The 23131-nt window shown below is 44.3% G+C and overlaps 1 protein-coding gene across 2 annotated transcripts in view; it reads right to left on the minus strand.

Moving 5' to 3' along the window:
- Positions 1-23131, minus strand: part of LOC135524110 (sodium-dependent neutral amino acid transporter B(0)AT2-like) — a 43364-nt gene that overhangs the window by 12944 nt on the left and 7289 nt on the right. For both annotated transcript variants that reach the window (XM_064951315.1, XM_064951316.1), the window contains 4 exons: positions 16930-17087; positions 14756-14882; positions 14326-14507; positions 845-955 (listed from right to left, as the gene is read on the minus strand). In XM_064951315.1, the coding sequence (XP_064807387.1) occupies positions 845-955; positions 14326-14507; positions 14756-14882; positions 16930-17087 (578 nt within the window). The remainder of the gene's footprint in view (positions 1-844; positions 956-14325; positions 14508-14755; positions 14883-16929; positions 17088-23131) is intronic.

A 23131-nucleotide genomic window follows, 5' to 3' on the forward strand; every position in this document is an offset into this window, starting at 1 on the left:
CACGACCCCCTCTGCTCTCCTGTCTCACTGTCCCCTGACACACAAATATCTTGTTGGATAAAACACACACATCCCCCTCCACTGGTCGAGTGCTCAGAGCAGAGGACTCTGCTCTGCACCAATGGGACTCCTGCTATTACCAGAGCAGATCCACCTACAACCCTTCGGGACCAGTCAGAAGACCGACACGACAAGACTCTACCCACTTTATTCTATGTATAAAAATGAATGTAAACCTTTGTATAGGTCTCTTTTTCACCTGACTCCTTACCGAGTTATATGAACTAGATCCGTGCATGTTAAACTGCGGGACAAAATATCTTTGACTTAATAAACTGCCTTTTTGCTATACTTGATTCCACTCTGTCCAGCGTCTTGATTTGGTCTCTCTCTCCGGTAGTTAATCATCAACATGAGGATGAATTAAATTATTCAACATCTTCCAATTTAGCTAGCAACATTAGCGAAGCCAGCTGCAGTCACATATTGGCAACCTAGCAACATGTCTAATTTCTGGGGGCAGTAGAAACACAATTTGAGCTAGCCCACCAAGGCCAGCCCAACCTTGCTTGACTTCAAATTGCCAATGGAAACGGGCTTAAGTTTCTGAGTGACAGAGCTTTGTGAGACTGGAAAAAAAATGCTGGAATGTAAAATAATGTTATTAACCAGTTCCCATGCTTTTAAAATAACGGTTTTGTTCCGGAACAGTATAGATCACTTTCGTCCCCGGTTCTGATTCTGTCCCTCTGAAAATTATTTTCCAGTTTTCTGTTCTGTTCCCTGAACCGGTTCCAACCCCTGCACTGTACCTTGGGTAAGCATTAGGGTTAGGATACTGTACCTTGGGTGTGAACATGTGTCGGATCCCATCCACGGATCCCTTGAGGAGCAGAGCCCTGACCAGGAAACAGATCAGCACTACGTAGGGGAACAACGAGCTGAAGTACATCACCTGTAAAACAACAACATAAGAACAACCTTATTATAACTCATACATTACAAAGTGAGAGGCAGACTTGAGACTTGACCCTGACTCGTGTTAAAAGAAAATACTCTTGGACTCTGACTTATGCTCAAAGACTTGACTTGCCTAAAGTTATTTATTGACAAGTCCGGCTTAGACCCAAAGTTTGGGATTAATACCAAGATAGATCCTGTGCACTGATGACTTTTGTGCTTTATCTAAACGGATCGCTGAGGCTGCCTCTTGTTGTCTACTCCTGACCTGTGGACACAGAGAAATACACAACCTTGCGGAGTGAGGACCACAGTAAGTGGAAGAATATTGTCTTATTGTTCAAGATTATAGACTAACATATAAAGAAATATTTAAAGAGCAGCCTTTTTGCATCTTCGTAACATTTCAAAAATCTGAAACATTTTGTCAAAAGAAAAATGCAAAAATGCTAATCCACGCTTTTGTCACTTCAAGATTAGACTAGATTTACATTTTATTAGACTGTATTATCCAGAGCAATTGACAGTAGAGTACATACATTTTCATACTTTTCCCACATGTACTTGTCCCCCGTGGGAATCGACCCACAACTCTGACATTGCAAGTGCCATGCTCTACCAACTGAGCCACATGGAACCTACTGCAATGCTCTACTCTCCGGCTACCCAGATAAGGCACAAAACACATTTCAGCTAGAGCTTAACACGACTGCAAGATTGTTGACTAGAACACAAAAACGTGATCATATTACTCCAGTGCAAGCCTCATTACACTGGCTTCCTGTTAAGGCTTGGGATGATTTCAAGGTTTTACTGCTAACCTACAAAGCATTACATGGATTTGCGCCTACCTATCTAGTCGATTTGGTCCTGCCGTGCAGATGCATGCCTTCTTATTGTTCCTAGAATTTCTAAGCAAGCAGCTGGAGGCCGGGCTTTCTCCTACAGAGCTCCATTTTTATGGAATGGTCTGCTGATCCATGTGAGAGACACATACTCTGCCTCAACTCTGTCTTTACTGAAGACTCATTACTTCTTCATCTCTTGAGTGTAGTCTGTCTGGCCCAGGGGTGCAAAGGTGAACTGCAAGGCACTGGAGTGACAAACCACCCTTGCTGTCTCTGCTTGGTCAGCTCCCCTCTCTCCACTGGGATTCTTTGCTTCTGACCCTATTACGGGGGGCTGAGTCAATGGCTTGCTCGAGCTCAGCCATCCTTCCTGTCCTTGGGCTTGTGTGGTTGGGGAGATCTTCCTGGACTATACTCGGCCTTGTCTCAGGGTAGTAAGTTAGTGGCCTGTTGATATCCCATTAGTGGTGTGGGGGTTGTAATTGGCAAAGTGGGTGGGGTTATATACTGCCTGGTTGGCACTGTCCGGGTGTAACTTTGGATGGGCCCAGTATCCCCCGACCTCCTCCCGTCTCAGTGTCCAGTAACTATGCTGCAATAGTTTACGTGCCAAGGGTCTAGGGTCAGTCTGTCCTGTGTGATCTTAGGCATGCTCCCATCTTATGCTCCCATCTCTCCCTCCTCTCCCAGATTACCTGAGCCCTATGGCCATGCCTCAGGACTACCTGGCTTGACGACTACTAGCTGTCCACGTCCCCAGTCCACCTGGTCGTACTGCTGATTCAGTTTCTACTGTTAAGCCTGTGGCTATGGAACCCTGACCTGTTCATCGGACGTGATTCCTTGTCGTGCTGCTGATGCAGTTTCAGCTGTTTTGCCTGTGCTATCGAACCTTGATCTGTTCACCGGTTGTGCTATCTTGTCTCGGACCTGCTGCCTCAACTCTCTCACTTTTTTACATTTTTTAATTTTACCCCTTTTTCGTGGTATCCAATGGTTTAGTAGCAACTATCTTGTCTCATCGCTACAACTCCCGTACGGGCTCGGGAGAGACGAAGGTTGAAAGTCATGCGTCCTCCGATACACAACCCAACCAAGCCACACTGCTTCTTAACACAGCGCGCATCCAACCTAGAAGCAAGCCGCACCAATGTGTCGGAGGAAAGAATGTGCACCTAGCAACCTTGGTTAGTGCGCACTGTGCCCGGCCCGCCACAGGAGTCGCTGGTGCGCGATGAGACAAGGATATCCCTACCGGCCAAACCCTCCCTAACCCGGTTGACGCTAGGCCAATTGTGCGTTACCCCACGGACCTCCCGGTCGCGGCCAGCTGCGACAGAGCCTGGGCGCGAACACAAAGGTTTCTGTACCAAATATTAAGTTCTGCTTTTCTGATGTATCAAATACTTACGTCATGCAAAAAAATGCTAATTAATTACTTAAAAATAATACAATGGGATTTTCTACATTTTTGCTTTAGATTCCGTCTCTCACAGTTGAAGTGTACCTATGATAAAAACTACAGACCTCTACATGCTTTGTAAGTAGGAAAACCTGCAAAATCGGCAGTGTATCAAATACTTGTTCTCCCCATTGTGAATATGCACTTTAGTGAACAAAACATACATGTATTGTATAACATGAAGTCCTATGTGTGTCATCTGATGAAGATCATCAAAGGTTAGTGAATAATTTTACCTCTATTTGTGCTTTTTGTGACTCCTCTCTTTGGCTGGAAAAAAATGGCTGTGTTTTTCTGTGAGTTGGTGGTGACCTAACAATCGTGGATTAATGAGAATTGTATCTTTGAAATGGTGTAAAATAATTGTATGCTTGAGGAATTTTGTTTTGAATTTGGCGCCCTGCACTTTCACTGGCTGTTGGCGAGGTGGGACGCTACGGTCCCACATATCCCAGAGAAGTTTTAAGACACAGCTTACAGACGGTAGGCAATTAAGATCACAATTAAGGTCACAGTTCTGAAAACCTAGGACAAGTGGCATTTCTACTGACTCTGAAAAACACTAAAAGAAAGATGCATAGGGTCCCTGCTCATCTGCGTGAACGTGCCTTAGGCATGCTACAATGACGCATGAGGACTGCAGATGTGGCCAGGGTAATAAATTGCAATGTCTGTAATGTGAGTTGCCTAAGACAGTGCTACAGGGAGACAGGACGGACAGCTGATCGTCCTCGCAGGGGCAGACCACGTGTAAAAACACTTGCACAGGATTGGTACATCCGAACGTCACACCCATGGGACAGATAAAGGATGGCAACAACTTCCCGAGTTACACCAGGAATGCACAATCTCACCATCAGTGCTCAGACTGACCTCAATAGGTTGAGAGAGGCTGGACTGAGGGCTTGTAAGCATGTTGTAAGGCAGGTACTCACCAGACATCACCGGCAACAACGTCGACTATGGGCACAAACCCACCGTCGCTGGACCAGAAAGGGCTGGCAAAAAGTGCTCTTCACTGAAGGGTCGCGGTTTTCTCACCAGAGATGATGGTTGGATTCAAGTGTATTGTCGAACGAATGAGCGTTACACTGAGGTCTGTACTATGGAGCGGGATCAATTTGGAGGTGGATGGTCCGTCATGTTTTTGGGCAGTGTGTAACAGCTTCATCGGAACTGAGCTTGTTGTCATTGCAGGCAATCTCAACGCTGTGCGTTACAGGGAAGACATCCTCCTCCCTCATTTGGTACCCTTCCTGCAGGCTCATCCTGACATGACCCTCCAGCATGACAATGCCATCAGCCATACTGCTTGTTTTGTGCATGATTTCCTGCAAGACAGGAATGTCAGTGTTCTTCCATGGCCAGCGAAGAGCACGGATCTCAATCCCATTGAGCACGTCTCGGACCTGTTGGATCGGAGGGTGAGGGCTAGGGCCATTCCCCCCAGAAATGTTGGGGAACTTGCAGGTGCCTTGGTGGAAGAGTGGGGTAACATCTCACAGCAAGAACTGGCAAATCTGGTGCAGTCGATGAGGAGGAGATGCACAGCAGTACTTAATGCAGCTGATGGCCACACCAGTCACTGACTGTTACTTTTGATTTTGACTCCCCTTTTTCAGGAACACTATATTGCATTTCTGTTAGTCACATGTCTGTGGAACTTGTTCAGTTTATGCATGTTAAGTTTGCTGAAAATAAATGCAGTTGACATTGAGAGGACGTTTATGTGATCGTGCCTCAATGTAATCAAGGTATGAAATGATTGTTATTTTTCACTGCAATCTCTTTTTGGGCTTAGTTGTGGTCTACAAATGATTAGAATTATTTTCCGGCCTCCCGACCATTCACTCCGACAAAAATATGCCCGGGGCTGAATCTAGTTGCCTACCGCTGCTGTATGGATGGGTTGAAGCTCCATTTGCTTAACCATGTCACTATGCAGCTGAGCTGCTCTTGAACATCTTATTCACATTGTATCAACCATTCATAAAATATGAAAATAACAACCGTGGTCACCATGTATATAAAGAAGCTCCTTTCTGCTCAGAGAGTCTAAAAAAATAAAATAAAAATACAAAAACGATTTATCACATTCACCGGATAGGTGCCGTGACTACTGTACCTGCCACCCATATCTAAATATTGTATATCTGCCTCACCAATCAAAGTTTGTATCTTTATCCCATTAGATAGTATGTCATTTATGTAAGGAGAGGTGATGTCAGTCACAGACCGTAAGCGCCATCTATCATTATGGCTATGTATCATCAAGTTGTTGCTATGCAACTCAAAACTCAAATTATACCTTGTCAGGTCATGATAAAAACATAATCTTAATTGTGCTTTAACTTTGAGGTGTTCTTTTGTAGCTGCACAGAACTGTTGTCTGTCAAGAATGCAAGCCCAAATTAGATTGAGTGGAAAATTAATAAGCCATTTAATACACATGATTGAAGTTTTTTTTCTTTCCTTTTTTTGTGAGTACACCCCTAACAATCACACAAAGTAAAAGAGCGCGTATAACCATGGCAACCACGCTCCCCCTCGGCCTCTCTTGCACCCTCACACCCACACACAGAAATGAAAAAGAAACTGTAGATCACAGCCTAGGAATAGGCTTTTGTGAACAAGGGGCGAAAGCGACATTAATATTCTTTTGTGTGGTAAAGCCCTGATTAAGCTTCAAAGGGTCTCCCACTCTGGCCCCTTCACCAGGAGGGGAATGGAAAGTGCATGGTCATTTTCATGACCTCACGCTCGGCGACAGACGAGCAGGACGTGGAAGATCGGGACACTACAGACGGTTTCCCTGTTGTCATGGCATCACCATGGCAGAGGACCAAGATTAAAGCACTTCTGTCTGAGAGGCCAGGACATCCATCTTGTTTTGTCTATGTGTGTTGTGGAGACTGTTTTTGTCTGTGTTTGTTGTGGAGACAGGGGCTTGAATAGAACCAAGCAAACACCAGACAGCTGTTGGGATAAGACCAGGGAGAGGGACAAAGGCTGGATCAAGTGCTGCATTAAGATAGCACAGGATAGGGCCATGGTCCTATAAGACCAGAAATACTCTAAAGCGAGGGAAAATGGTCTTTGCTAAAATGCTCAAGGAACAATACTCTAAAAGGAGTAGAAACTTTCTTTGCTAAGACGCACAAGCGATGATAAGGACCAAATGGTGTTCTCAATGGTGTTCTCTTTCAAATACTTGTTTCGATGTATCACATGTGGGGGTTTGCAAGGACCACCTACTCTCTCGGAAACACCTAACAAAAGAATCTGTCGGAGACTGTCACCTGACCTTAGAGAACCTTTTATTTCTCTATTTTGGTTAGGTCAGGGTGTGACTAGGGTGCGGAGTCTAGTTTTTTTATTTTCTATGTTGGCTTGGTATGGTTCCCAATCAGAGGCAGCTGTCTATCATTGTCTCTGATTGGGGATCATATTTAGGCAGCCTTTTCCCACCTGTTGTTTGTGGGATCTTGTTTTTGTATTGTAGCCTTTTGCACTACAAAGCTGCACGTTCGTTTTGTTACTCGTTATTTGTTTTGTTGCTGGTTCACATTATTAAAAATGATGAACGCCTTCCATGCTGCACCATGGTACAATCCTTCCAACAACGAACGTTACAGAGACAGACAGGTGAGACCCTCACTTCCATAAAAGAAGCCACTCTCCAGGCCTCCGGTTGTTCTCGCTTCTCTTCCTCATGAAGAGTGTCACTACTCTAGCTCACCTCATATAGACTGTATAGCTGTTTGCCTGCTTAATCTGCTCACCATCAAACCGTGAAGGATATTGCTGATGAGCGTAGGTCTTCAGACCCTGTCGAGAGGTTGAGTAGTAACCGTAAGGTTTATGTTTACGAGTAGAAATTACATTTCTACTTCTCAGTCATTCGGTTTCCTTCAGCCAGCACTGAGCTAGCCACGGCACACCTTCACCACAAGGTAGCTGCTAGCTAACTAACGCCCCACTAGCCTCATGGCTATAGCGTTATACGGTGATCAATATTGCTAGCAGTTAGCCACAAGGCTCCTAATTACAATACCCCTTCCCATTTTCCACATTTTGTTACATTACAGCCTTATTCTAAAATGGATTAAATAAAAATGTTTCATTATCAATCTAAACACAATACCCCATAACGACAAAGTGAAAACAGGTTTTAGACATTTTTGCAAATGTATTTTGCAAATGTATTTTGTATTTTAATTCATTTACATAACTATTCAGACCCTTTGCTATGACAATCGAAATTGAGCTCAGGTGCACCCTGTTTCCATTGTTCACCCTTGAAATGTTTCTACAACTTGATAGGAGTCCATCTGTGGTAAATTCAATTGATTGGACATGATTTGGAAATGCACACATCTGTCTATAATAAGGTCCCACAGTTGACAGTGCATGTCAGAGCAAAAACCAAGCCATGTGGTCGAAGGAATTGTCTGTAGAGCTCTGAGACAGGATTGTGTTGAGGCACAGATCTGGGGAAGGGTAAGACGACATTTATGCAGCATTGAAGGTCCCCAAGAACACAGTGGCCACCATCCTTCTTAAATGGAAGAGGTTTGGAACCACCAAGACACGTCCTAATGCTGGCTGCCTGGACAAACTCAGCAATTGGAGAAGAATGGCCTTGGTCAGGGAGCTGACAAAGAACCCGATGGTCACTCTGACAAAGCTCCAGAGCTACTCTGTGGAGATGGGAGAACCTTCCAGAAGGACAACTATCTCTGCAGCACTTCACCAATCAGGCCAAAAGGCACCCAATGGACTCTCAGATCATGAGAAACAAGATCCTCTGGTCTGATGAAACCAAGATTGAACTCATTGGCCTGAATGCCAAGCGTCACGTATGGAGGAAATCTGTAACCATCCCTACGGTGAAGCATGGTGATGGCAGCATCATGCTATGGGTGTGATTTTCAGCGGCAGGGACTTTGAGACTAGTCAGGATCGTGGAAAGGATGAACGGAGCAAAGTACAGTGACCTCAGCACCTCAGACTGGGGCAAAAGTTAATCTTCCAACATGACAATGACCCTAAGCAAACAGCCAAGACAACGCAAGAGTCCTTGAGTGGCCCAGCCAGAGCCCAAACTTGAACCCGATCGAACATTTGTGGAGAGACCTGAAAATAGCTGTGCAGCGACGCTCCTCATCCAACCTGACAGAGCTTGAGAGGATCTGCAGAGAAGAATGGGAGAAACTCCCCAAATACTGGTGTGCCAAACTTGTAGTGTCATACCCAAGGCGAATCGAGGCTGTAACTGCTGCCAAAGGTGATTCAACAAAGTACTGAGTAAAGGTTCTGAATAATTACATAAATGTGATATTTTAAAAATATGTTCTTAATAAATTAGCAAACATTTCTAAAAAACGGTTTTTGCTTCATCATTATGGGGTATTGTGTATAGATTGAGGGGGGAAATAAATTATAGAAAAAGTCAAGGGGTCTAAATACTGTATATATCTTGGTACACCGTTTACACAAGCTACTATTTGCTAGCCACCAGCATCAGTGATTATAACTATGCCGTCTAACTATGCTGTTCTTACAACAGGAGTTGCTCGGTCCCCCTAGCAAGCCTTGTCCCTCACAATGACCATTGTTATCCTATCCAAGTACGATCCCTATCAACCAATCACCCTTTTATAAAGCCCTTTTTACATAGGCAGTTGTCACAAAGTGCTTATACAGAAACCGAGCCAAAAACTGCAGAGAGCAAGAATGCAGATGTAGAAGCATGGTGGCTAGGAACAACTCCCTAGAAAGGCTGGAGCCTAGGAAGAAACCAAGAGAGGAACCAGGCTCTGAGGGGTGGCCTGTCCTCTTCTGGCTGTGCCCGGTGGAGATTATAAGAGTACAAGGCCATTAAGGCCAGATCGTTCTCCAAGATTTTCAAACGTTCATAGATGACCAGCAGGGTCAAATAATAATCACAGTAATTATAGAGGGTGCAACAGGTCAGCATCTCAGTAGTAAATGTAAATTGGCTTTTCATAGCCGAGCATTCAGAGGTTGAGACAGCAGGTGTGGGACAAGGTAGCACGACCAGATAACAGGTTAGGATTCCATAGCCACAGGCAGGACAGCAGAAACTGGATCAGCAGCACAATCAGCAGCATGTTCTTGTGCTTGCGGCTCCATGATAGCGGGGAAAGATTCCCACCCTCTATACATAGGGAACATGTCCAGGAGACGCTTGAGGACCAGTGAGCACTGCAGACAGCTTACGAGAGCAGGTCTGAAGAAGAGGCTGAAACGTGCTTCTATCTCGCTAGCCCTTCTTGCCTCAGAGCCAACAGCTGAGGCTCAGCTCTCCGCAACGGAGCCCTGTTGGGGTGAGTCATTGATAGCCTTGACTCAGGAGGAATTGGGGACTGACGTCTCCCGCCCAATCACTCATGCAGACCTGAGTGCAGTGGAGCTGCCCCTCCTTCAGTGGAGTTTGGCCTCCTTCATGTCTGCAAGTGGGCCACGGCCAGACTCGACATCAAGTCTTCTGTAGGGGCTCAGGGCTGGCAAGGAACATATACGATGGGAAGAGACTCCAGTCCCCATACAGCCCCGATAAAGGAACTACACCCTGCAGTACCAGCTTGCCTCAGGGAAACTAAGAGCGTGTGGGGGGAAAAAAACCTCACTAGCAGGATTCTTGCTAAAGGTACCCTGATTCTGCACATCCACATCATGGAGGAATCTGGGTTTGGCAACCCTCCCATGGTGTAGCCATCACTGACTCACCACCTCAGCCCCTCACGCTGTGTTGTTATTAATGACTCACTCCCTGGGAAGGTAGAGTGCTTAACTGCCTCTGTTTCTCAGAAAAATGTACAAGGCATCAGCCCAAGCAATTAGAGCTCTCAATGTGACCTCTTTATTGTTGGCATATCAGGCTACTTGGAGGAGGTGGGGAAGCAACTGGACTCAAACCCTAGACCCAGATGTTTGGGAGGAGATCTGTTTGATTACAGACATGAGCCTCCTTGCCCCCCATAGCGCCATCCAAGGCTGTGGTCATACCATGAACCTAGAGGTGGAGGGAGAAAGGGCACTTTGGCTGAGCATATCCACCCCCCAGGAGCCTTCTCAGGTTTTCAGCCAAGGGCAGCAGTCAGCATGTCAGCCTTTCCTCCGGTCTCACTGACACGCGGCGCAGGATGGCGAACTGTGGCCCTGTTAACCCCATGCCTATGGCCTTTTGCCTCTAACTGCTATGGCGCGAGCAATCCCAGTCAAGCTATTCGGGGTATGCGCCACTCTGGTTATCCCACTACAGGGCTGTACTACTCTGTACAAGTCAGGGAAACCCTAACCATTCTGCTCCCCATTCTACGGGAGAACAGGTTTCCAGGGTTCATTGGCAAACCCTCTCAGCCCGTTTTACTATTCTGAGGGGCGTTTTGTTCCTCTACCTGGCAAAGACAACTTGGCTCTGTTATGGAAAACACTCCCCATTGAACTAGAGATCAGTCTGTATAGTTGTTCCTTACTTTACTTTCTGGAGCTCAGGGAAAAGGGAGGGGGGGGTTTATCTGGTACTCCTGAGTCAACAAAGCTTTGGCTTTTCCTCGTCACGCTTTTCCTCGTCACGTTTTAACAATCGGCCGCTGCCTGCTATGCCTACCGATCTGATGGGAGCGAGAGGCCAAGGAACTCTTTGCTCTTGACAACCCTTCTCCATGGAGCAGGGTCAAGACAACAGTTATGTAGCTATCCTACTGCCCAGGATTAGGAATAGTGCGCTGCAGGTGTTTCCTTCATCCTTTTCCCTGAGGTCTTATGTCAAGACGCTGGATACTCTGTCCTAAGAGCTTGCTTTCTGTATCAATCCAGCCTGTAGAAGCAACAATCCAGGGGAGTCCCCATCCCATAACATGGTGACCATGCGGTTTGGGGCAGAAGAGCTGATACAACCAAGAGGTGGATGATGCCGTATGCTTTCCCTCCTAATCTTTGAGACCCTTGTTGACCAGTGATTTTCCGGTTGGCAGTTTACAACCCCGCTTACGACCAGTCCTGGCAGCTAAGGTTTACACTCTAGCGCTAGAGGTTCTCAAAGTGGGGTCCGCGGATGTACAGCAGGGGGTCTACAGGCAGATCTCAAAATATAAAAATATATTTTGTAAAAACAAACCATTATATTATTTTTATGAATATTTATAGCAACAGCAGATTAAACACATTTTGGCCAAGGGTGTTACAAAATACAACAATGTCATATTATTCATCTACAATTGATGTTCTTAACCCTGGAAAACATGGACCTGGGAGGCTCAGAGGGATATTGGTATCCAGTGCTCCACCATTTATTCAACTTAATATTATGTAAAACAAAATGTACATAAATGCACTGTCATTTAAAGCTATAAGTAGTTGCTACATCCAGTTGCTACATCCATTTTTAGTATGGAATACCATGATATACCTATTGATTCTTGAGGAATATAACTTGCAAATGCCTCATGAGCTTAGTTCAACTGTAATACCGCATCAGAACTCAAAATATAAGCTTGTTTTATGTACAAACACTATATATTTTTATCATTTTGATACCATGGATGGTCAGTGATTGCATCCATAGCTCCGTCTATGAATTTGAGAGTGGTTACATTTCTCCAGGCCCATCCCTGTGTAGAATTGCAGAAAATTAGCTTCAACTGGAATATTTTCTCTTGATACCCAGCTAGCACATTACATTCTGAGAACCATATATTGCTTGGTGAAAGCGTGGTTGTCCAATGGTTATTTTGCATATAACCTTCCCACAACATTCTGGGAACGGTGCAGGATACCCAGCTAGCACATAACGTTCTGAGAAACATGTTTCTTAGGTGGGAATTTCAGTACTTACCTACAGGTTTCCTCAAGGTTCTATTTAAAGTAATGTTCTCGAATTGTTCTGAGAATGTTAACAAAAAAAAAACGTTTTTCTGTGGGAGTTTCAGTACTTCAGCATAACGTTTTCTACAGGTTTCCTCGTGGTTCTATTTAAAGTCATTATCTCAGAACATTAAGAGAACTTTTAAAATGTTCCTTCCCGGGGCCTTGGTTTGTCTGGCCTTGCACTGCTGAAGTCATAGTAAAACTCCTTGTATGCTATTTCTGTCTCCCTCGAGTTATGAGGGGGTCCCTGATGAATGTTGCTACCACAAAATGGCTTCCCAGCCCCAAAAATATTGAGAACATGCCCTAGCGATGAAACAATTCTCCATCCTCACACAGATGATTTAGCATTCGGACATAGCCAGTATAAAACATTTTTTTAATGGAAAGACAGGCCTGTAAGTCTTAAAGACTGCCGGCCCCTAATACACTCTCAGTTGGTGTGTTTTTCTCGTGGAAAAGCTGTGACTATACAGATTGTTCTATCCTACACTCTGTTTTCCATGGTCCTATGCTCCTTGCAGGATCTTTTGGACTGAGACAAGGTTCATCTTAAGTTCATTTTGCCGCTTTCTCGGCCTGCCAAGTCCCCGACAGTGATAGTTTATCCAAAACTGTAGTGTAGTTTAAGGGGGGCACATCGCTTAAGCTTTTAGCTTGTGGGACGTGTGCTTAAATCCTTTCACAGCGGCTATTAGCCACTGAAAAGCGTGAAGACTACATATTGCTCATTTTGCTTTACTACTGCCCTTGGCGTCCCTAAGTGTATGGGTGGATTTTTCAGGTTAATGTACTTAACCAATCTTTGAGCCGGTCAACTTTTTCACCATTGTCCCACCTTGGAGCCTATGCCTTTTCGCCTGTTGCTTTACTGTGAAAGGCGTCCCTGTTGTCCAGTTTGTACGGTTCACATTTACTTGGATTGTAAGTGAGGTCGGGCAAGGGTGTCATGCTCTTCGCTCATTGGGCAACCACCCTTAGAGGGTTGGCCTGTCTCTTTTTGACAATATCCTGCCGGATCATGGGACCATAATATTTATTTATAATTAGTGCAAGGGTGATAGCCTTCGGTGGGGCCATGAAGGGCCCTCTCCTACAGGGGGGTTTACCTTTTGGACACTGTTTTTGGGACGAGATGAGATTTTGTGCTTCCCCTCGCTTTGTTATGAGGTTTCTCCCAATGGGTTCTCTCTGGCTGATGTTGGGACTTCCCTGGCTTCGGAGAGCCTAATTTTGCAAAACGGGAGTTGGCCATATCCCCACGTGATACACTTGCGTAACCCCGGGTTATCTGGTAACATGAGTGAGATGTAGCGCCGCATTCAGAGCGTCAGGAAGAGAAGCATACTTGAAAATATCCAGAGGGTAGGAGACTGGCTCCTTTATGGAAGTGAGGGTCTCCCCTCCTTCGCCACTTTACCTGTCGGTCTCCAACAGATGCTTTTGACCGGTACTTCTGAGAGAGTAGGCAGTCCCAGCGAACCCCTACATGTGATACATCTCACTCATATTATCAGAGAACCATGGTTATGCAAGTAACTTTACATGTTTCACACCTTGGGTAGATTAAGAAAGACCTGACACAGTTTCTCCTGCCTTGGCTCCAGCCTGACACGGAATGAAGGCTTAACGCTAAAAACAACAGTGACGTTTTCATCATAGAATTTTCCGATAGGGATTAAAGCCTTAGAGAGAAAAAAAAAGTGTTAGCTATTTAACCAATGACCTTGACTCTGACCTTGTAACTGGCCAGCTAATAGCAGTCATGTGACAAGAGAGAACATGGACAAAGGATCAAGATGACCTGCTAAAGGAGATGGCAACGGATGCAGAGCAATGTCGACTGTTAGCCAGTTTGGATAATCCATCCGGATGCTCGTCACGCTACTCTCAACTTGGCTACAGTAACATCCAAACCCGGATCACATGAGCTCCAGATCATTTCCAGTCAGTTACCATTAGGAAGACCTGTCAAGGTCTATCAGGTATACAGTAACTAACAAGCTTTCCCTCACGACTCACATTTGAATGGCTAACTGACTAAACCAGGAATACCGTAACTATCTAGCTCTCTCTCTCTCTCTCTCTCTCAAACTTGCTCCCTTACACCAAGCTCTCTTTCTCACCAAGCTCCCCACCCAAATTTACTCTCTCTCTCACCTTCCCGGAGGACTGGATGCCCTTGATCATGGCGAGGCAGACCATGGACCAGGCGGCCAGCAGACAGATGGTCATCCTCCAGTTGAGGCCTCCGCTCTCAGAGATGGAGTCAGAGATGTTCAAAGCCTCACGGTACCAGTAGTAGGTGGTGGCCGAACTCTTCTCACACTCAGGCACCACAACTGGAGGGAGGAGGGACAGACAAAAGTGTGGTTGTTACGGATTAGACTAGAGCACGCTTTATAATGGATTGTGTGTCTACAGTATGGCTAATGGCTTACTGTATCGCTTTCACTGGGAAGTATCTAAGCACTATGACTTTATTACCTGTTTTTATGAACTTGTATGCTAGTTATGAAGAGCCACCTGTATAGTTCTTGTGTAATGAAGATGTGAGTGTGTGCTGGATGAAGGTGAGTGTGTGTCTTACACATTGTGGATTTGTTCTTGACCAGGGGACACTCGTGCCATGGCAGAGGCTGCTGGAAGGACTGGGAGAAGTAGAAGAGACTCCACCCAATGATCACATTGTAGTAGAGGGCCACAAAGAAGCACACCTGCCGAACAACAAGTTAGTGTTGAATACACACATATCACATTTGAGATCAGAATTTTAACACCCACAATGTTAAATTGAACACTTTCTTAGGAATGATATTTGACCCACCAAAACAGTGTTAAACTAACACCCCCAGAGGGTTGGATCCCTAACACTGTGGGTGTGGCAAATGCCTTGTGACAGAGACATGGATGTTGTAATTCCTATTGAAATCCAGACATAGGGAGGATATTGAAACTTCTCATCACCCATAATCTGCATTCAGAATGAGTGCTATGGTGAGAAATTTGTCGAACAAGATTACCTAAATCATCTAAATTGGATGAACAGTTTCAGTAATGGGGGCAATAGGCCCAACCACTTACAGATTGGATTAGAAAAAATGTCAGTTATTTATCTTAGATGAAATAATCAATCAATGTGCATGCAGAAAGACATTTAAAAAATACAAAAAACTATTATAAAATATACCTGCAACAAAGCATGCTGGGAAATAGGATATTTATTTTACTAGGCAAGTCAGTTAAGAACAAATTCTTATTTTCAATGACAGCAGATGAACACTGGGTTAACTGCCTGTTCAGGGGTAGAATGACACATTTGTACCTTGTCAGCTCGGGATTTGAACTTGCAACCTTCCGGTTACTAGTCCAACACTCTAACCACTAGGCTACCCTGAGACCCCTCCCAAGTATTTTTTCACTCTGAGAGAGTTAACGGAAATAAACTCAACATAGTTGAGTAACAACCACACCACAAACTGTTGCTTCATCTGTGATTCAATCAACACTTCATTTATTCACTGCAGGTGGCGTCAATTTCAATCCAAATGGTGTTAACCCCACTCGAATCATCACTCAGATATAATGCTCACAACACTTTTACCTCCACACCGAGTGTAACTGATTGAGGTTTACAACTAGGTAATGGTGATACCCATCTCCTGTCGGACTATGGTTAGAGAGCAGGCAAAGGCAGAGATGCAATTTGGTTTAAGAGTCTTTATATATTCAGGTGATGGTACATGGCATGGAATGATTGACAGTTGCTGACATGGGACTTTGTCTTGAATTGGATGGACTCGTCGGTGGGTCTGTAGCAGTGAAGGCTGCTGAGGGGAGGACAGCTCATAATAATGGTTGGAAGGGAGCCAATGGAATGGCATCAAACACAAGGAAACCATGTGCAATGTATTTGATACCATTCCACCTATTCCGCTCCAGCAATTACCACGAGCCCGTCCTCCCCAATTAGGGTGCCACCAACCTCCTGTGGTCCGTAGAGTATGTTTGTATGGCTTCTATTTCAATGACGCATACTGTTTCTTGGTGTGAGAGTTGTATGACGTGCCCAATTGCTCAACATTGTCTGGGTGAAGCACCCCGGATTGAAAAGAGGCGCCCTCAAACCTGCCCGTTTAAATACCTGGCCATAGCGTTATATAGCGGGTACACCTTCAACGAGTGCCCTCCATCCTCACGTGACCATAGAGTTGGGTAGGGGGCACACCTGCCACGAATGCCCTCTCCCCACCTCCACATCACCGATCAGGGAATTCTGAACACAGAGATTTTAACCACACATTTGCTGTGCACAATCCAAATCATTACTACCTGAACACAATCAATCCATCTAAAGTTATCGTTATAATGCTTTTATAAATAAAAAAACATTGTGACAGCAACCCAAACCTAAACCCCAGAGGAGCAAGGCCAAGGCAACACACTAGTTAAACAACACGGATCCTGAATACAGAATGCTGATCTACATTAAACCATGCTCAACCAACATGTGTTGTCATGGTGGACACGCACTGACAGTTAGTTCGCAGAAAGGTGTTGTGCCCTATTCAATACCCAAAATTTCCTCTCCTCTTAAACCTGTTACTCTTTAAAGCACTTCTCTTGTCCTTTCTCAATTATTGTCCTTTGTCTGTCTCTCTGTGTGTGTGTGTGTGCATGCAAAAAATCCTTCTCGTGTGTGTGTGTGTGTGCTTCCCCTTTTTCTAAGGTGTGGTGCCCGTAGTGGCAGTGCCGCTGACTCACCACACAGCTTGCAAACCCGATGCCCCCCAGACGAGGGCTGATGTAGTTCCACACCCCGATGCTGCCCCTGCGGATCCGCTGCCCCACTGACAGCTCCAGGAAGAACAGGGGGATGCCAATCACAATCAGAAGGATCAGGTAGGGCACTAGGTAGGCCCCTGTGGAGAAGAAGGAACACACCAGGGTCAGAAACCGTATCTCTCGCGCGCACACACACACACACACACACCATGTAGTGAGTTTCTGCCTCGTTGTGTCCTAGTTTCTCTCTCGTTGTGTCCTCGCACGACTCAAGTAATTTTCCCTCATCATGGTGTGTGGTGCCACCAAATAGTATATCAAGCTGGAATTTACTCAGGTCTCAAATTTACCCGAATTGAGCTGTGGTTACTTGAGTCCACATCAGAGAGACAACATTCCTTATTTCCTTAATAGGGAAGACACAGCCCATAATAGCACAGCTCTGTAAAACACAGGGTCTGTCTGTCTCTCAGGAAGATACTCTCAGGGCATCAGAACATACTCAGAAGACATGAGACTGCAACTGGAAAACACATGGGAGATAGAGATCACATAAAAAACTTTGTTCAAAGGAAATGGTGGTTGGCATTAAGCATGTCCTATAATCTTTCAATGTTTTTACAGCAGGAGCCATATTGCCACAAGTAACTGGAAGAGATGAATACAATGTAGATCACTTGAATAAAAACAAACCTCCACGCCTTTAACTGTTTTGCTTCTAACTAACTTAACTGCAAAGTCACTCATTGTGAATCAGAAATAAGGATATCACATCTGACAATAAGCCATAGTTTCAAAACAAAGTTGTTGTTTTTTTTTGTTGTCTGGAAAACAGAAAAGTCACTGGTTGAGGAAAATTTGGTCACTGGTTTCAGCCTCCCGAAAACAAGATTAGCTGGCCCGGAATGGCAGATAAGCCTACTCGTCAACCAGGAACCAAAGCACGTTGGAAATGTATCTATTACACAAAACCTACTGTATCTGCTCTCATACGGGCTCAACATGTTTCCAACCCCACTGATCATTTTCACCTGTTTTTTAACCTTTTGTGGCCACACACGTCTCCAACTCAATCATCCAGTTTGTTGACAACACAACAGTGGTAGGCCTAATTACCAACAATGACGAGACAGCCTATAGGGAGGAGGAGAGGGCCCTGGCAGAGTGGTGCCAGGAAAATAACCTCTCCCTCAAACAAAACAAAGGAGCTGATCGTGGACTACAGGAGACAGCAGAAAGAGCATGCCCCTATCCACATCAACCTTGGCCGCAGTGGAGAGTCAAAACCTTCAAGTACATTACTGATGACCTGAAATGGTCCCTTCACACAGACGGTATGGTGAAGAAGGGTCCACAGCACCTCTTCAATCTCAGGAGGCTGAAGAATTTTGTCTTGGGCCCCTAAGACCCTCACAAAATTGCATCATTGAGAGCACCCTGTCGGGCTGTATCACCGCCTGTTACGGCAACTGCAGCGTCTGCAACCGGGTTTGTGCAGTCAGCCCAACACATCAGTGGCACACTGCTTGCCTTCCAGGACATCTACAGTACCCGGTGTCACAGGAAGGCCAAGAAGATCATCAAAGACCTCTGCCACTGGAGCCACAGCCTGTTCACTCTGCTACCATCTTAGGAGACAGTACGGGTGCATCAAAGTTGGGACGAGAGACTGATAAACAGATTTTTATCTCCAGGCCATCAGAGTTAAATACTCACCACTAACCGGCCTCCGCACAGTGCTCTTCCTTGAACCTTAGCCACTGTTACTAGTCGACTACCACCCGGTACTATACCTTGTACCTTAGAGACCGCTTTGCCCTATGTATATGGAGTCATTGAACACTGGTCACTTTAATAATGTTTACATACTGTTTTACCGACTTTATATGTATATACTGTATTCTACTAATGGCTCATCCTATATACGTAACTACTGCTGTACACACCTTTTCCATTCATATACAGTGACTTCAGAAAGTATTTACAGCCCTAGACTTTTTCCACATTTTGTTGTGTTACAGCCTGAACTTAAAATGGATTAAATTGAGATTTTTTTGCTCACTGGCCTACAAACAATAGTCCATAATGTCAAAGTGAACAAATGCTTTTCAAAAATTGTACCTAATTATTTCAGATCAAATTGTATTTGTCACATGCGCCGAATACAACAGGTGTGGACCTTAACCAACAATGCAGTTCAATAGTTAATAAAATATTTGCATAATAAGTAAAAGAAAAGATTACATAACAATAATGAGGCTAAATACAGGGGTACCGGTACTGAGTTAATATGCTGGGGTAAGCTATTTTGCCACAACTTTGGAAGTATGCTTGGGGTCATTGTCCATTTGGAAGACCCATTTGCAACTAAGCATTAACTTCCTGACTGAGGTCTTGAGATGTTGCTTCAATATATCCACCTAATTTCCCTTCCTCATGATGCCATCTATTTTGTGACGTGCACCAGTCCCTCCTGCAGCAAAGCACCCCCACAACATGATGCTGCCACCCCGTGCTTCATGGTTGGGATGGTGTTCTTCTGCTTGTAAGCCTCCCCCTTTTTCCTCCTAACAAACAGTTCTATTTTTGTTTCATCAGACCAGAGGACATTTCACCAAAAATTATGATCTTTGTCCCCATGTGCAATTCCTGAGCGGTATGACAGCTACGCGGACCCATGGTGTTTATACTTACATACTATTGTTTGTACACATGGACGTGGTACCTTCAGGCATTTGGAAATTGCTCCCAAGGATGAACCAGATTTGTGGAGATCCCTCCCGCCCTCGCCTCCCACCCTCCCCCGGCTAAGACAGGGCTTATCTTATGGGTTAATGGCTGTCATAGGAAAAAAGCTGTGGATTGATCAATATTGCAGTTACTCCACATAATGTAGGTATTAGAGTTTGATGAGTCTGACACGGTGGCTGGTTTAACTTCTGAATAATATATTTTCTGTAGCACACCCGATTGTCACTATGGTTTTTGTTATTCCATCCCAAAGCATTGAGTCTGAGAACTGCCAGCACACAGCTGACATTAAGGAATGTTGCCACAATTCCTTGAAAATCAAATTTTGCCATTCCATTGTGTGGGTTGTCTTAGTTGATGTATCTTGTGTCATTGGGGCTAATCATGATTATTAGAGGGTGGGGGAGGTGGGTTATTATTTCACTTTCCATCTCTTTTTGTCTTTCCACTATCATCAATCTGTAATGATGGACATTTTAAGAAATTCAACATCTACTCTGTCTGCACAGCTTCCCAGGCAACCACAGCTGCATGAATGCTGTGATATAGCTTTCCCAAGGCAAAGAAGGGAGGATACACTGTGAAGACTGAGTCACTGGATTACTGGTGCTCTTCCATGCCGTCCCTAGGAGGGGTGCGTCACTTGAGTGGGTTGAGTCGCTGACGTGGTCTTCCTTGGGTTGTGCCGTGGCAGAGATCTCTCTCTTTCTCTCTCTCTCTCTCTCTCTCTAGGAGGAGGACCTGAGCCCTAGGACCATGCTTCAGGACTACCTGGCATGATGACTCATTGCTGTCCACCTGGCCGTGCTGCTACTCCAGTTTCAACTGTTCTGCCTGCGGCTATGGAACCCTGACCTGTTCACCGGATGTGCTACCTGTCCTAGACCTGCAGTTTTCAACTCTCTAGAGACAGGAGCGGTAGAAGAGGACTAGCCACCCATCATAGCCTGGTTCCTCTCTAGGTTTTGTCCTTTCTAGTGAGTTTTTCCAAGCCACCGTTCTTCTACACCTGCATTGCTTGCAGTTTGGAGTTTTAGGCTGAGTTTCTGTACAGCACTTTTGATATATCAGCTGATGTAAGAAGGGTTATATAAATACATTTGATTTGAAGACAGACCCAACATGCTGTAAGTCATAGTTATTCGTTTTAAATCAATTGAGAATTTCTGGCACACACTCCAAATACAAACACTGAAAAGCTTCACCAAAAAGTGCCAAACCAAATATTTCATAATTCAAATGGTTATTCAAAAATACCAGAAAACCCTCTCCCCTTTCCTCTGAATCTAGGACAGCAGAGTCCCTGCCCATCTTCTGAAAAGTCTGAAACCCTACCTCTTCAAAAGAGTATCTTAAATAATCCCACAGCACCAACCTGCACCCCCCCCCAAGAGAATGTTTTACTTAATATGACTGTGATATGTTTGTCCCACCTAGCTATCTAAAGATAAATGGACTAATTGTAAGTCCCTCTGGATAAGAACGTCTGCTAAATGAATAAAATGTACAAATGTTAATCAATCTCTGTAGTTGGTTGCATTTCCTAAAGCCTAAGTAATTCACTTTTACATGACATCATGACATTATTTTCAAGCATTCGGATGGGACAGGAGAGATACAAATTGTATGAATCAATGGGTCCTGCACACTGTTGGTCGGCTGAGTGGCTTTCCACCTGACACGTGAAGATTAACTAACCTTTCAGCAGGAAAATAACCTAAAACACAAGGACAAATCTACACTGGAGTTTGTGAACGGTCGAGTTTTGACTTAAATATACTTAAGCAAGACTTGAATGGTTGTTTAGCAATGATCAACAACAAATTTGACAGAGCTTGAAGATTTTGTAGAAGAATAATGCAAATATTCTACAATCCAGCCTGAATTTTTTAAATTCAGGCTGTAACACAAAATGTGGAATAATTCAATGGGTATGAATACTTTCTGAAGGCATTGTATCTTGATTAGATAAATATTCAACCCCCTGAGTCAATACATGTTAGAATCACCTTTGGCAGAATTTATAGCTGTGAGTCTTTCACACCTGGATTGTGCAACATTTGTCTGGGTAAGAATCATCTAATAATGGTAAAATATGAACACAATATTTATCTGGACACTTTCAAATTGTTATATTGCTACTATGCAAATATGCACTTTCTGTATCCTGTGCATGTGATAAACATTGATAAACACACTACATTTTAATTGATATAGTGTGTATTTACCAGAGACGGTAATGTGAAGAACAACATGACCGGTTCCAAAGTTAGATTAGGATACAGGCCAAGGACTAGATAAAGTGTATTTTTGCTACTACTTTCACAACTTTTAGCCTTGAAATCTTTGGATGCTTATTATACTACCTTACTTACTCTGTTTAGCACATGGCCTCACGTGAATTCTTAGAGATGATTTGGGTGAAGGTTTAAGATGCTGAATGGTTGTAGACCACAGGAGATTGGTGGTACCTTAATTGGGGAGGATGAGCTTGAGCTAATTCAATGTAAAAAAAAACACAATTTAAAATGTTGCTACATTGGACCGAATCGAGACGGTTGGTTACGAATTAGTTTACATCCTTGTTAGAAAGCAATTCTCCTTTGTCAAGATAATCCACCTGACAGGTGTGGCATATCAGGAAGCTGATTGAACAGCATAATCATTATACAGGTGCACCTTGTGCTGGTGACAGTAGAAGGCCACTCTAAAATGTGCAGTTTTGTTACACAACACAATGCCACAAATGTCTCAAGTTTTGAGAGATTGTGCAATTGGCATGTTGACTGCAGGAAAGTTCACCAGAGCTGTTACCAGATAATTGAATGTTCATTTCTCTAACATAATGCCATTTTAGAGAATTTGGCAGTACGTCCAACCGACCTCACAACCGCAGACCAGGTGTAACCACGTCAGCCCAGGACCTCCACATCTGGTTTCTTCACCCGCGGGATCATCTAAGACCAGCCACCGAACATTTGAAACTGTGGGTTTGCATAACCAAAGAATATCGGCAAAAACTTTCATAAACGGTCTCTGCGTGCTCACAGATGAATCACGGTTTCAATTGTATCGGGCAGATGGCAGTCAGCATTTATGGCATCGTGTGGGCGAGCAGTTTGCCAATGTCAAACTTGTCTATATAGTCCAAATCAGGATGATCCATACTTTTTCAAAAATATTTATACCAATCTATTGAACTTACAGGTAACAAACGATCCAATCATTATGGTGGGAGACTATAACACAGTGCTAAGTACATCAATGGTCCGTAAAGGAAATCCCTACAACCCTGACATTGTGAGATATGCATGCAGACTTAATCAAGCTAGTCATCTTGATTACTTTCTTGTCTTTTTCTCACTTGCATCAAATGTTAAGTATTGATAGGAGACAGAATGCGATCGGCCATCATCGAATTGGCCTTCAC

This window comes from Oncorhynchus masou, chromosome 31, assembly GCF_036934945.1.
Source record: "Oncorhynchus masou masou isolate Uvic2021 chromosome 31, UVic_Omas_1.1, whole genome shotgun sequence".
NCBI lineage: Eukaryota > Metazoa > Chordata > Actinopteri > Salmoniformes > Salmonidae > Oncorhynchus > Oncorhynchus masou.